The sequence below is a fragment of the Pleurodeles waltl genome, chromosome 9 (genome assembly GCF_031143425.1).
Source record: "Pleurodeles waltl isolate 20211129_DDA chromosome 9, aPleWal1.hap1.20221129, whole genome shotgun sequence".
NCBI classification, from domain to species: domain Eukaryota; kingdom Metazoa; phylum Chordata; class Amphibia; order Caudata; family Salamandridae; genus Pleurodeles; species Pleurodeles waltl.
In genome coordinates this window covers 962,706,541-962,720,725 of record NC_090448.1, presented here as the reverse complement: position 1 = coordinate 962,720,725, position 14,185 = coordinate 962,706,541, and the positions used below count along the sequence as shown (strand labels likewise).

Sequence of the window (14,185 nt, the reverse complement as noted above, 5' to 3'; positions counted from 1 at the left end):
TGAATAACAACATATATTTCTGCATTTCTGAGATATGAAAATGGCCTCTTTCTACATCAAGGTTTGCAGAGCCTTTGAGAATGCTGCCCTGGATTTGGTCTGATCTGGAGTCCCCTGGGAATTTGATAACATTCCCTTTCCTTATCACTTGCAGTACCCACGCATCTGATTTAGAGACTTCCCAAGTCCTTTGAAAATTCCGAATGTAGTCTCCTAATGGTATATTGCAACTGTCCTCACCATAGTCAGGATCACTACTTCCCAGGAGAACCCTACTTTTGTCTTCAAGGACTTTGATTGTTAAATTACTTTCCTTTGGATCTTTTAAATTGAGAAGATAAAGATTGCTGGCCGGATGGCTGGTGAAAGGACTTCTTCCAACGGGATGATGACAGCTGCTGCTGATGAAAGAATGAAGAATGCTTTTTATTTGACAATTTTATACATTTTTTCCTCTACTTCCAAACTAAAAAGGCAGGTACAAAACCTAACATTCTGATAGCAGTCACCCTTTAAACTGAGTTTGTATGCCATCATTTTAGCAACAAATCTATTCATACTTTAATCTATGCTTCCACTTGCTGACAACCTTACCACATCAAAATAAATGTCAGAGAAGAACTCAATACGTTTCTATCCCTTCTATCAGGACTGCCCATTCGTGCCCACTTTTACTTGCATTGACCAATGCCTTAAAGGTGGAAATGGGAGTTTCATTCGTATAGAGTGCATCAATACCTGCTCTAATGGCCAAATGTGATCTTTCATTTATTCTGTGAAGGGAAGAGTCTATCTACTATGTCACAGAATATTGTAGAATAGATTTCTGTACCACTTATATTCTTCCCACTAGACATGCAATCATTAGGTCCACAGGCACCATATCAGGAAACATTCCCTCCATTCCTTGCAGTGGTTACAATTTTGGCATGCATATTGGAGTGTTGATTTTTTTCTGGATTCTTTCATTTCCTGTGGACCTCATCCATCATAAGACCATGAATTTTTAAGTCCAACTGAGATACCTTAAACTGTCTAAGCAAGATTCCCTGAGTCCCTAGAAAAGGGAACCACATGTTCTCTTGAATGTGAACCAACATTTCTGGCAACAAATCCTTGGTATTATGCCTGCCAGTCTGATCATTGGAAGAAACTCAGAACTCAAGGACATAGATGTGGATCTTTAATTTAGGAGATGAGATCCAGAAGAAGGGGATTTATGAGTTGTTTTCTCTATAGAGGGTAAGGTCTCCTCTAATTAGCCTCTCTTTCTTGCCGGAATCATATTTAGATCTGACATAAACCAAAGAAGAACTCACAAACAGTAACCCATTTATCAGTCTGAATGTTGCTTCCGTACATAATCGTCTCCATCTCCTTTGATTGTCAGTGAAATGAAAGGATGTGTATATGCTGTAACTTATTTCCTGAATGGCTACACACAGGCATTCTTTGCCCACCAGGACTGTCAGCAGAAGGACACCAAGCAAGTATAAATCACAAATTACAAACGCCACACTCAAACTGGTAAAATGTTCATGCTCTTTATCTATCCTGCCTTCAATAATCTCACCTCCACTGAAACTTTGTGATAGCATAGATTGTTTCCTCATGATACTGTAATCTAACTGAAACATTTCCTGAAAGTTATAACACATCTCCCCAAACTAACCAAACACGCCAGCGAAAGGCCCAGGGAGATACTGACAGAAGTTCAAACCCAGCAAGGACTTCAAATCTCTACATTCCTTAGTCTTCATCTCATTCAGAGACAGAAAAAAACAGAATGATGCCAGACCTGTTATTGCTCTGAGGTGGATTGTTATGTGTATTTGCAAAGCGTGATTTTATGTGTATTTATATTGCACTATCACCCGCAAGGGTACCCTGCACTGAACAGAAGTGTGTGCCTAGTCCTGCCTAGAGTAGGTTGACCAATCAAAAGCCGAAGAAGAGAGATGGAAGCTCTGAAGTGGAGTGGGTGGCCATTCCACGCTTTAGGAGTGATATAAGAGAATGTCCATCCTGATCTGGATCTATGTATGCATGGGATGTGTGTGAGTAGGAGTCTTGCGGAGTGGCAGAGTCTGGGTAGTTGGTGGAGGGAGATGTGACTGTCCAGGTAATTGGGGCCTACGTTGTGTAATGCTTTGAAAATGTGTATGAGGAGTTTGAAATTAGTGCGTTTGTGTATCGGGAGCCAGTCATGATCCCTGAGGTCTAGTGTGATGGGAGTTCTGTGTTTGAGTTTGAGGGTATATCTGGATGCTGAGTTCTGGATGGTTTGTAGACTTCTGGTGAATTGCTTGGTGATCCCGGCGCACAGGGTGTTCTGGTAGTTTAACTTGCTGGTGACTCAGGCATGAGTGATAGTTTTTATGGGGATGTTTGGAAACTGTGTGCTTGATCTTCCTCAGCATCTTCAGGGTGTGGAAGCAAGATGCAGTGACAGAACTGACTTGTGTAGTCATGCCCAGTTTGATGTTGATTTTGAGACTCTTGGAGTGGGTGCTGGGTGTGGGTCTTAGTCCAGCAGTCCACCCGTTGGAGTTCCATGGTGAGGTGTTCTTGCCGAAGATCACTGCTTCTGGCTTGTTGATGTTGAGTTTGAGACAACTGCCGTTCATTCTGTTAGTGAATTCAGTCATGCCAGCAGTGAACTTATTTCTTGTGTGGGGGTCTTGTCTGAGAGGGAGAATTAGAGTTGCATGTCATTGGCATAGGAGGAGATGCTGATGTTGTATGCATAGATTACTTTGGCCTGACGGATAATGTATGGTTGAAGTGGGTGGGACAGAGTGATGAATCTTGAAGGATTTCGCAGATGAGTTGTGGCTTCCAAAAAGTAAGGTGCCAAGCTGACAGCTTGTGTTCTATCCTTTAAGAAGGAGCAGATCCAGCAGAGACCATGTTCTTGCCAGTATTGTGCAGGCACCTAAAAAGGATAGGGTGTGAGACTGTATCAAATGCTACAGAGTTCCAGTGGAATGAGGGCTGCTGTGTCTCCTCTGTCAAGGATCATGCAGATGCCGTTTCTGGCGGTGGTGAGTGGTGACTGCATAGCGTCGAAGAGCTGGTGGTTGCTGAGGTAGTAGGTGAGACATCACTTGATTAGTTGCTCTAAAAACTTGGCCAGGTATGGTAGCACGGAGTGTAGGAAACTGGGGTTTGGTTGCAGTACCTCCCAACTTTGCGTCTGTTTTTTGATGCAACTTTGACAGACGTGCGCTGGGTTCCTGCTAATCAGATCTCCAGTGCCAGTATTCTTTCCCCAAAAACAAGACCCCAAGTCACTTGATCCCCAAGTGGCCAGGCTTTTAGCACCTATGTAAGCCCTTATAAGTGGTACCTCTGGTACATAGGTGTAGGAAGCTGGCTCTGTATAAACTATATCAAAATTAGATATAGTGTGCACAGAGTCCAGGGGTTCCCCAAGAGGCCTTACAGAAACAATAATAGATAATACTAATGCTTCATATGTGGTAGTGTGGTCGAGCATTTAGGCTTATCAGTGGGTAGTGTTAAGCATTTGTTGTACACGCACAAGCAATAAGTGAAAACACACACTCAATGACAACTCCAGACCAATAGGTTTTTATATAGAAAAGTATCTTTTGTTAATTTATTTCTAGAACCCCAAGATTCAGTTTGCAGGTAAGTACATTAAACGAAAGGTACTTTGCATAGGTAAGTTCAGTACATTGAATCAAATCGACATTACATACAGTTTTCTTTAAAATGACAAAAAGCTATTTTAAAATTGGACACTGCAATTTTCAACAGTTCCTGGGGGAGGAAAATACAGTACAGTTTTGGAGGTAAGTAAAATTCTTACAGACTCAGTCTCCGTGACATAGGTAGCCCACCACTGGGGGTTGAAGATAACCCCAAACACACAGCACCAGCAACACAGGGCCGGTTAGGTGCAGAGGTCAAACAGGAGGCAAAATAATGCGGGAACCTATGGAGACAGGAGGTACTCCGGTTCCGGTCTGCTTGCAGGTAAGTACCCCCATTGTTGGGGGGCAGACCAGGGGGGTTTAGAGGAGCACTGGGGGGGCCCCATGTAGGTGCCAAACACGCACCCTCAGCGGCACTGGGGCGGCCGGGGGCAGGGTGCAAACAGGGCGTCAGGTTCCCTTTGGAACTCAATGGGCGGACCCAGGGGTCACGTAGGAGCTGCAGCCAAGGCACAGGGGTGCTTGTCGGGCAAGCCTCTGACTGGGCAGCGAGAAGGGCTGCCACCTGGTCACTTCTGCACCTTGAGTTCACCCACTGTGGACTTTGTGACAGTGTCTGCAGCCACATTCTGCAGACCACATTTTACCACAACTTCCTATGATGACGGAGACCCAACGATCCACTGCACATCTGCAACCAGATGAGGAGAATGGGGATCACTGATGTCCCTACATCCCTGAGAATTATGAGACCTGAGCCAACTCATTGGTTAGGTCATACTGGACCCCAGTCCATGCCTGCAGCCTCTTTCTGCAGGCCCGTTCTATTGTAACCGCTCTTCGTGACGGAAACACAATGATCAAAACCAGCTCTGCACTCTGCTCCCCCAGGGCAAGAAGAACAGGACCACTAGGTCCCTAAATCCCCAAGCATCATAACTGAACTCCCTATTTGGTTCACCAGGGCTTGACTCTCAGTCCACCCCTGCAGCATCTTTGAGACTGGACCTATCCCCATTGACTTACATGGGCTCCTGACGCTGAACTGCACAACTGCCCCCGGCAGCCCCAGTGCTGCCCAAGGTGACCTGTTGGTGTGGACTAGGACCCTGCCTGTACTCACTTCAAGTCCATACGATTGGTCCTGTAAGTTGCTGTGAAGCACCTGTTTGCGTGCATGTTTTCTCTCCAATAGAGTAGTATTGAAGCTACAGAAAAATGCATTGTATCAACTTTTGACAACTCTAAAAATCTATATCTAGAAAAGTACTCCACTGATTCTGGTGATCTTGGTATTTAAATTTGTATAAAAGTATGCGTTATTTGTGTGTGCATTATAGTTGGAGAGTGTGGGTCAGCTGATGGTTTTTTGAGGATGGGCGGGGCCGGTACTTCAGCATGTTTTTCAGTCTCAGAAAGGTGGGACACCTAGTAAGGAATGACTGGATGAGGTCAAGGAACGTCTGAGAAAGGTGGGTCGCATCTCATAAGTAATGACTGGTATAAGACAAAAGGAGTTTGAGGTACTGCTACTACATTGAGAAGATAGAAAGTCATGGTTTCACACAACAGACTTTCCATTTAAATGCGTGACACATGTATGACACCAAGCCCAAGTTACCTTGCATAGTACCATCACTTTCAAGTTACTAGGACCTTTGTCTAAAAAAATACTGTCCTGCAGCTTAAAATGAAGTTAGATTTAACAGCTGCAATTGTTTTTTTTTGGGGCAAAATATTTACTTCCTGTTGAATATTGATGCTTTTTTGTCTTCTGTAAATGACATTGAAGCTTGTACTATCTCATGGTTTACATTGTAATTCTCAAGAAGGTAGAAGCATGAGTTCCTTCCTGCATCGGAATTACAAGTTGTGCACTTAAGTCTCTCTGCTTTGTTTCTTTTCCCAGGCATATTTTTCCAGGAAATGTCGAAATGTAAAAAAGGCTCCATTGCGGAAAAACTGCGAGACTTGGTACAGACGCACTAATTGCTGAAATTATTCATAATCTATGAGTCAAAAAGTGTAATTACCCAGTAATCCTATATCAAGGAAATACAGATCCCTAAAATGCTGGCACTTCCAGGTGCAGGATTACCGATGTGTTTACACCTCACACCTCTAATAATGACGGCATTGCTAACTACTACACCATGCTGTTAACAGTCCAACTTGTCACATGGGAGACCCTTGATAACAGTTTGGGACCATAACAGAGGTTAACAGTTGTGCTTCCCCCACGACAAACTGAATAGTCCATTAATCACAATGTGCTCATACATACCACCGAAGTATGAAAGGCTTTTTCAGTCCTACCAGGAATTAAAGTTATGTGCAGATTAGACACAGGGCTCTGTTAAAGCGGGCAGCCAGTGTAGGAAAAACACTTCTCTTTACCCAGTCTGCATCTTCACAATCACCTACAGCAGGTATTCTACAACGTTGCTTTGCTTGAGGATGTCAGTTTGAATTTTGAGATGTACTGTAGCATCATTCAGTGAATTGACCCTTTATAGAAACTGACTCCACTGGCCTATGTGATGGGACATATGCAAGGAATGGGCTTTTCGCAGCTCCTAGTCCAAAGTGAACTTCTTAGGAGCTAATGGTTGGACGATCTTGTTTGGGTGTGGACAGAAGCTTTACAGAGGAAATAAAAATGTATCTAGTAGCCTGAGTATAGAATTTCCACTTTACCCCAAACATTGTCTGGCTAGTGGCATAACAAAACTGGTTGGGGCCCCCTGCAAAGAACATGGAAGGGCCCCCTACGCACTCACTCATCAGCTCTCGGGCCAGTGTGCTGTGGAGGTCCCCTGGATCTCGGCGCCCCACTCAGCGCAGGGGCTGCAGGGGCCTTTGTTACGCCACTGTGACTGGCAAAAACAGCTTCTCACCAGTTTGGCCTTTGGTGTGAGATGGGCTTCTCCACGGTGCCTCTTCTTCAAACTGCACCCAAGTGCTCATGGTGGAAGGAAGATCTGATTTTTGAGAATCTGTGGTCGGTGGGGTTCCTGAAGAGCCAGCTCGAGCCTGGTCCATGGAAATGCCGAGATCCATATAGACGGTGCTCTCGAAATGCCCCTCATCCTGACCTGGGTTATTTTCGGAAGAGCTCACGGAGGATGAAAAAGATCTCTCGAGGGCCTTCTCGCCAATGCCTGGAGCTGTGAATGAAGAGAGTGATTCAGAAGATCACTGTGTGAAGCAATCAGAAACAGGCAAGCACTTATCTGTTCATCAATTAAGAAGGCACAATAAATTCACAATGGTGATGGGAAAACTGAAAAGGACATAAATCACAGGCTGATATAGGAGCCAACCAATATTCGAAAAGACCAGCAATTCAAAATAACATATTTTTGCTTTCTGGACTATTTGTGTTTATTATTTATTAGTTATAAAGTCATCATGGTGTTTTGTGATTCATTGCATAGAGAACAAATGAGAGCGATTTGCAATAATTACCCAAGACAGTAGGGCTTAAGCTATTAGGAGTAATACAGTGCGGCGGTAGAAACAAGATGGACAACCATAAATGTGCGAATGCCCTGGGAAGAGGAGTATTTTATGTGAGGAATATTCCTTGAAAAAGTTAAAGTAGTCGTGTGTCCTGAACGAGCAAACTCAGAGAAATTCACTCTTGCAGTGCTGAATACTGTCTGGTTCATGTTGGCACTCTTGTGTTACTTTTCATAATGTGTAATTTCGGGCCAATTCGTGCCTCTGTTGTCAGAGCCCCTAAGACAATCGTGATGAATGGTGTAACACTGACTGTGAACGGTGCCTGTGTCTGTTCACTGGAATGTTTTAAGATAAAAAAATTTGCCCCTCGGATAAAATTGTGTGAAATTGCTCCACAGATGGAAAAACTGGCCTACCAGAGCATTCTCAAATCTCCTGGCAAGCAGGAGCAAACACCAAGTCCACTCCTAGTGAGCAGGAACTTCATAAATGCTCCAGCCCACTGGGAGTAGACTTTATATCAGTGTCCTTGCCTGCATTGATGTGGACAGGAAACAGGTTTGAATATTGCTCCCATCCACAGAGAGCAGCATTAAGACTGCCATGGCCCTGAGTAAATGGATGGGTCCCCTGGGTGGACACCAGGGCACCCATCTTTCAGAGTGCGGGCCACGGGGGTTGGCGTCTTTGGGGACCAAAGCAGCTCGAGGAGGGGGAAAATGCCCCAGGCCCCAAGGGATATTATCCCTGGGGCTGATATCGGCCTGAAGAGGTAGGCAGTGTGCCACCTAATAAATGCACCAGGCTCCAGGGGATAGGGTTTCAGCAGCCGAAATCGGCAGAGGGAGGGGTCCACGCCACCCTCTCTTTAATATGAGTGGCCCTGGGGGATTGGGTCCTGAGGGCCTAATAATGCTCATGGAGCGTGCTGTATGCCCGCCACCCATTTTCTTAGTAATGGCCTCCTCACCCCTTAAAAAATTCACAGCTTTGGGGGTGGGGTCTCTACGACTTAAAGAGCCTTGGGGAGGGGACAGTGGGGCATCCCTCTTCTTTATTTAAATAAATGACCCTGGGGGATGTGGTCCCTGGGGTCAATAACTGCTTGGGGAGGGGGGGCATGCAGCCCCACTCCCCTTGAATTAAAATCAGATAGCCCTTATGGATGAGGTCCCCAGGGCCAACCCCTATGGCCAACACCCCACTAAGTGCACAGCGTGGGATTAGCTGCATGAGGGACAGCTGCAGCCCTGCAGCCAATCTCCCACGCACACGTCCGAAGGCAGTGCATGGCGGGGGTTGCATATATGTAAGATAATTAAGCCTTACTTTACAGTAAAAAAACGAACTCCCTAGAAATTCACTGAATAAAACAAAGGGTACAGTGATGTTATAGTTAGGTGAATGTATCAGTGATAACATTCATGTTTTGAACTAAAAAACAACCACAGACATTCACCAGTTATAGTTAGTAACGCTAAGTATAATTTGCGTCCCTGCCATCATTGCGTATGACCTCACATATTACATTACTCATGACACGTTCTATGACACCAATTATGTCAGCACTAATGACATCTCAAATGACAGCATTAATGACATCACTGATTACATCAATGATGACATAATCCAACAAGTGTGATAGTTTGATTTATAGGTTACATTGTGGCACATAACTACCATAGTACCTATTTATCTAATTTTGTACAGCCTGTGTCCATCTAAGGGGTATAAATGTTTTCAAAATGCATGTGCATCTAATATACCATAGCTGTATACTGCTATTGAACACATTATACAAGTTTGAAGATGACAGTTGGGAACTTGTGTTTAGATTGTTCTACACCAGTTTTTAGGCTCTGTAGAAAATACTTGCTACAGGGCAAAGGTAAAATATACTAAGGCCCTCATTATGACTTTGGTGGTCTTCCTGAAGATCACCAAAGTCGCGGGCACCAGAAGACTGCCAGTGCTGGCGATCTTCTGCCCACCATACTATGAGTACTGCTGGATTTCTGCCACACTATGGGCGGAAATTTGGCAGTAGTCGTGCTGGCAGGCCGAGATACTGTGGCGGTTCCTCCACCGGCCCCACCAGAAGGACACCATCTGCTGTACTATGAGCAATAATACGACCTGGTGGTGTCCTGATGGCAGGGCACTGCCAGAGGTGGCAGCGCCCCTTCCCTTCTGGATGACCTCCTCCCTGGACCAGGTAAGTTGATCGTCCAACAGGGGAGGGGAGGAGAGGGGGGCGTTGAGTGTGCATGTGTGAGTGTGTGTTGTCTGTGTGCATGCATGAATGTGTGAATGTGTGGTTGAATGCGTGTCTGAATGTAGAAGTGAGTGTGTGTATGCATGTAAGTGTGTATGCGTGTGTGTATGCGAGTATGAGGGTTGTGATGAATGCATATTTGTCTTAGTGTATGTATGCATGTTTAGAAGGGTGTGTGCCTTCGTGGTTGAATGTGTGTATGAGTGCTGAGGTGAATGCCAGTATGGAGGCATGTGAGTGAATGCATGTATGTAAGTGTAGGTGAATGAGTTTATGTCTGGTGCTTGTGGGTGTCTGTGTGTGTATGTATGCGGGGAGGGGGTTGATCTACCTGGAGGTTCGGTTCGGTGGTCGCTGTACATTGGTGGGGTGGTGGGGGGAGAGGCGTATTGTGCTTGCTGGGGGGAGTCATCTTCTGGTGTCAGGGAAGAAATTCCCTGTCACCGGTAGCATTTCCACCTGGGTTTTCGTGGTGGTGTTACCGCTCCGGAAACCCTGGTGGAAAGCCGGCTCATAATACCACCTTCTTTGGACCGCCGGGTCAGAGATGCTCATCTCTGGTCCAGTGGCTCTGACAGCCCTGGCAGTATGAGTGGAGATGTGGCGGGTTGCCAGTTGGCACTCATAATGTGGTGGTCTTCACTGCCAGCCTGTTGGCGGTGAAACCGCCACCTTTACTCTGGCGGTCAGAAAAGCGTCAGGGTCATAATGAGGCCCTAAGTGTTGTAAGCATGCTTGAATTATTAGACAACATCATCTCAACATAGAAAACTGATTGCAACAGGTGTTAAGCTACGTAGATGTGCTTGTTTTCCATTCTGAAGATGGTGTGTCAGTAAAGTTTTCATCACAGTGTGAAGGCTGCAGGTAGTTTATTCTTTAGCACATTCAGATGTTGCTTATTTTAACCAAGCAGTGTATTCTTGCCAAATGTCAAGAGAGTGTACACTGTTCTGAGTAGATACTTTTTAATAGCTTGTAGTGTATTTCTCATAAGAGTTTTACTGTCTGCAAACAGTGTGGTACAGGGTAGACTCTCTACATAGAGGGAATACTGTTTACAGTTCCAGCTTTTCTACTCATATCAACTTCATTAGTCATTGTTGGTTTGGTGACTGTCAGGGGTTCGATATAGGTAAAAGCCGTCCACAATAGGACATTTATTTTGGAACAGACGTGCAGTACTTTTAGGAACTTGGCTTTCTCTGAACAGTTCTATACAGAATGAACACTATATGCAAGGAGGGTTTCCCATATATCTGTGGTTGATGTGAAATATTCTACTCCTGAAGTGTATGGTATAGAGTCAATGTGGCAGATAACTCACACTTTCTACACCTAATAGAGTTGTTTCTGTGATGCAATTAATGATGCCTCATATTCTTCTGAGGTATTTTGTACTTATTTTCAGGGCTCTAAAGCTATACCCATTTATAGAGCAATGTATGCAAAAGAAGGTTGGTTGATGTCATCAGTAATGCCATCAGTGATGTCATCAATTATATCATTTGAGATGTCACCATTGATGTCATAAACGATGTTATAGGACATACCACAAGTGATGTAATATGAAAGTTCATAAGCAGTGCATCTTGGGGCCCATGTTATAGGCTGCTAACTATAACTGGTGAATGTCTGTGTTTCTTTAGTTAAAAAAATGTAATCACTGACTTAGGGCCTGATAAGTTACTCCAGAAATACGGTGACGGATATACCATCCACCGAAATCTATATCCCATTCTATCCAATTGGATTTCGATTTCGGCAGACAGGACATCATTCACGGTTGTGACAGAGTAACCTGCCTTGTGAGTTCTAAATCAGGCCCATAGTCACTTAACTATAACGTTACTTTAACCTTTGGTTTTTCAGTGAATTATTAAGTTTAAAAAAAAAAGCAGATCTTTTTATCACACCTAACTATAACGTTACTTTAACCTTTTGCTTTTTCTGTGAGAATATATATATATATATGTATATGTATATATATATATATATATATATATATGTAAATATATATATATATATGTGTGTGTGTGTGTATATATAAATATATAGAGAGTGACCTTTGACTTCTGTGGCCACTGGATCGCTCCCCGCTCGTACAGCGACACCCAGCTGTCCCCGTGTCCTCCCCTCCCCGCCCTCGCTGCTCCCTGCTGGCCATCCCTGGTGGCTAGTGGTAAGTGCCTTCTTAGAATCGCTGTGGGCTTTTACCCTGCCGTGTCTGCTGTGTCTTAACTGTTATCCTGTGTTTCCTTGTCTTAACTGCTTTCCCGTGTTTCCTTGTCTTAACTGTTACTCCGTGTTCCTTGTCTTAAACTGTTATCCCGTGTCTCCTCGTTTCAACTGTTACTCCGTGTTTCCTTTTCTTAAACTGTTATCCCGTGTCTCCTCGTCTTAACTGTTACTCCGTGATTACCTGGTCTTAGCTGTATTCTCGTCTTCCTTGACTTAGCTGTTTTTCTCCACGTTCGCTTGCTTTTTTACCCCCTGCCCCCCCAGCGCCTCGGCTCCCCCGAGCCGTCTCCTTTTCCCGCCGATGCGTCCCTGCGGCCCCGCCCCCCTCGAGCCCCCATTCGTCCACGCCTCCCAGCTGCTCCTCCCTCCCTCATCCCCTTCTTAATGGCGGTCGCTGCGCGACGCGGAGAGTGACCTTTGACCTCTGTGGCCACTGGATCGCTCCCCGCTCGTACAGCGACACCCAGCTGTCCCCGTGTCCTCCCCTCCCCGCCCTCGCTGCTCCCTGCTGGCCATCCCTGGTGGCTAGTGGTAAGTGCCTTCTTGGAATCGCTGTGGGTTTTTACCCTGCCGTGTCTGCCGTGTCTTGACTGTTATCCCGTGTTTCCTTGTCTTACCTGCTTTCCCGTGTTTCCTTGTCTTAACTGTTACTCCGTGTTCCTTGTCTTAAACTGTTATCCCGTGTCACCTCGTCTCAACTGTTACTCTGTGTTCCTTCTCTTAAACTGTTATCCCGTGTCTCCTCGTCTTAACTGTTACTCCATGTTCCTTGTCTTAAACTGTTATCCCGTGTCTCCTCTTCTCAACTGTTACTCCATGTTTCCTTGTCTTAAACTGTTATCCCGTGTCTCCTCGTCTTAACTGTTACCCCGTGATTACCTGGTCTTAGCTGTATTCTCGTCTTCCTTGACTTAGCTGTTTTTCTCCACGTTCGCTTGCTTTTTTACCCCCTGCCACCCCCAGCGCCTCGGCTCCCCGAGCCGTCTCCTTTTCCTGCCGCTGCGTCCCTGCGTCCCCGCCCCCCTCGAGCCCCCATTCGTCCACGCCTCCCGCCTCCCAGCTGCTCCTCCCTCCCTCCTCCCCTTTTAATGGCAGTCGCTGCGCGACCGTGCCGCTGGAGCGCTGGAGGCGCGCCATAGGCAAGCCCGTCTGCGCCTGGACCGCGCCCAGCGCCACCACCCCCGGTCTGCGGAACCCCTGCACCTCCAGACACCATTACACCGCCAGCGACCTCAACGCACTCAACCCTGGCCGCCCCACAGCATGCTTCCAGTCCTCACCAAGAAATACCCACGGACCATTCTCCTGCCACCACTGCAGATACACCTGCGATCGAACCACCTACCCTCCAAAAACCAGAACCAACCATCTCCACTGCATACTCCTTAACACCCGCCCTGCACGCAAGCACGCCATTGAGCTCTGGGACCTGCTCGACACCTCAGCCCCGGACGTGGCCTTCCTTACCGAGACCTGGTGGAACAACTCCTCAGCACCCGACATCGCCATAGCCATCCTGGAGGGCTACAAGATCACCTGCAGGGATAGCACAAATGGAATTGGAGGAGGAATAGCCATCGTCCACATGGCCACCCTCAAGGTCCACACCCACACGGATGACACCCTCAAAACCGCCAAACATCTGCACTTCCAAATACACACCGGCCCCAATACCACCCTCAGAGGAACGCTCATCTACAGACCCCCCGGACCACGGGCACCTTTCAGCGACTCCATCTCAGATCTCACCAGCACCCACGCACTCGCCTCTACAGACTACATCCTCCTCGGGGACCTTAACTTCCACCTCGAGAACAACAATGACGTCAACTCCACCACCCTGATTGACAACCTTGCCAACCTCGGCCTCAGACAGCTCGTCACCACACCCACCCATGCAGCGGCCACACGCTTGACCCCATCTTCTCCACAAGCGCCCACATTACCTTCAACCACACCACCGAACTCCACTGGGCCGACCACCACTGCATCCACTTCACCTTCCAGAAACAGGTCAAGCACCACCGTACCCTACAGCCACCCCGCCGCCACTGGAGCAAAGTCACCCAAGACCAGCTGACCAGCACCCTTGCCCAGAACCCGCCCAACGACCCCACCGACCCAGACACTGCCGCCCACAACCTCAGACAGTGGATCAACGACTGCGCCAACTCACTCGCACCACTAAAGAAGACCTCCAACCACCGAGCCACCAAGAAAGCCACCTCTTTCACCGAAGGTCTCCAGATCTCCAAGCGCACCTGCCGTAAACTTAAGAATAAATGGATCACCGAACACACACCTGACAGCCTCACGGCCCACAAAGATGCCACCCGCAGACACCACCAACTAATCAGACTAGCCAAAAGATCATCCTTCAAAGACCGCCTAGATAACAACGCACACAACAGCAAAGAGCTCTTCTACATCGTGAAAGAACTCTCCAACCCCAGCACCAATGTCAACGACATTCCACCCTCACAAGAGCCATGCGACTCACTGGTCACATTCGTCCACCAAAAGA

General features: G+C 46.6%; 1 protein-coding gene across 2 annotated transcripts in view; it reads right to left on the bottom strand.

The window, feature by feature from the left end:
* STON2 (stonin 2) overlaps positions 1-14,185 on the bottom strand; it is a 569,996-nt gene that overhangs the window by 268,547 nt on the left and 287,264 nt on the right. For both annotated transcript variants that reach the window (XM_069208355.1, XM_069208356.1), the window contains exon 5: positions 6,578-6,847. In XM_069208355.1, coding sequence (XP_069064456.1) covers positions 6,578-6,847 — 270 coding nt within the window. The remainder of the gene's footprint in view (positions 1-6,577; positions 6,848-14,185) is intronic.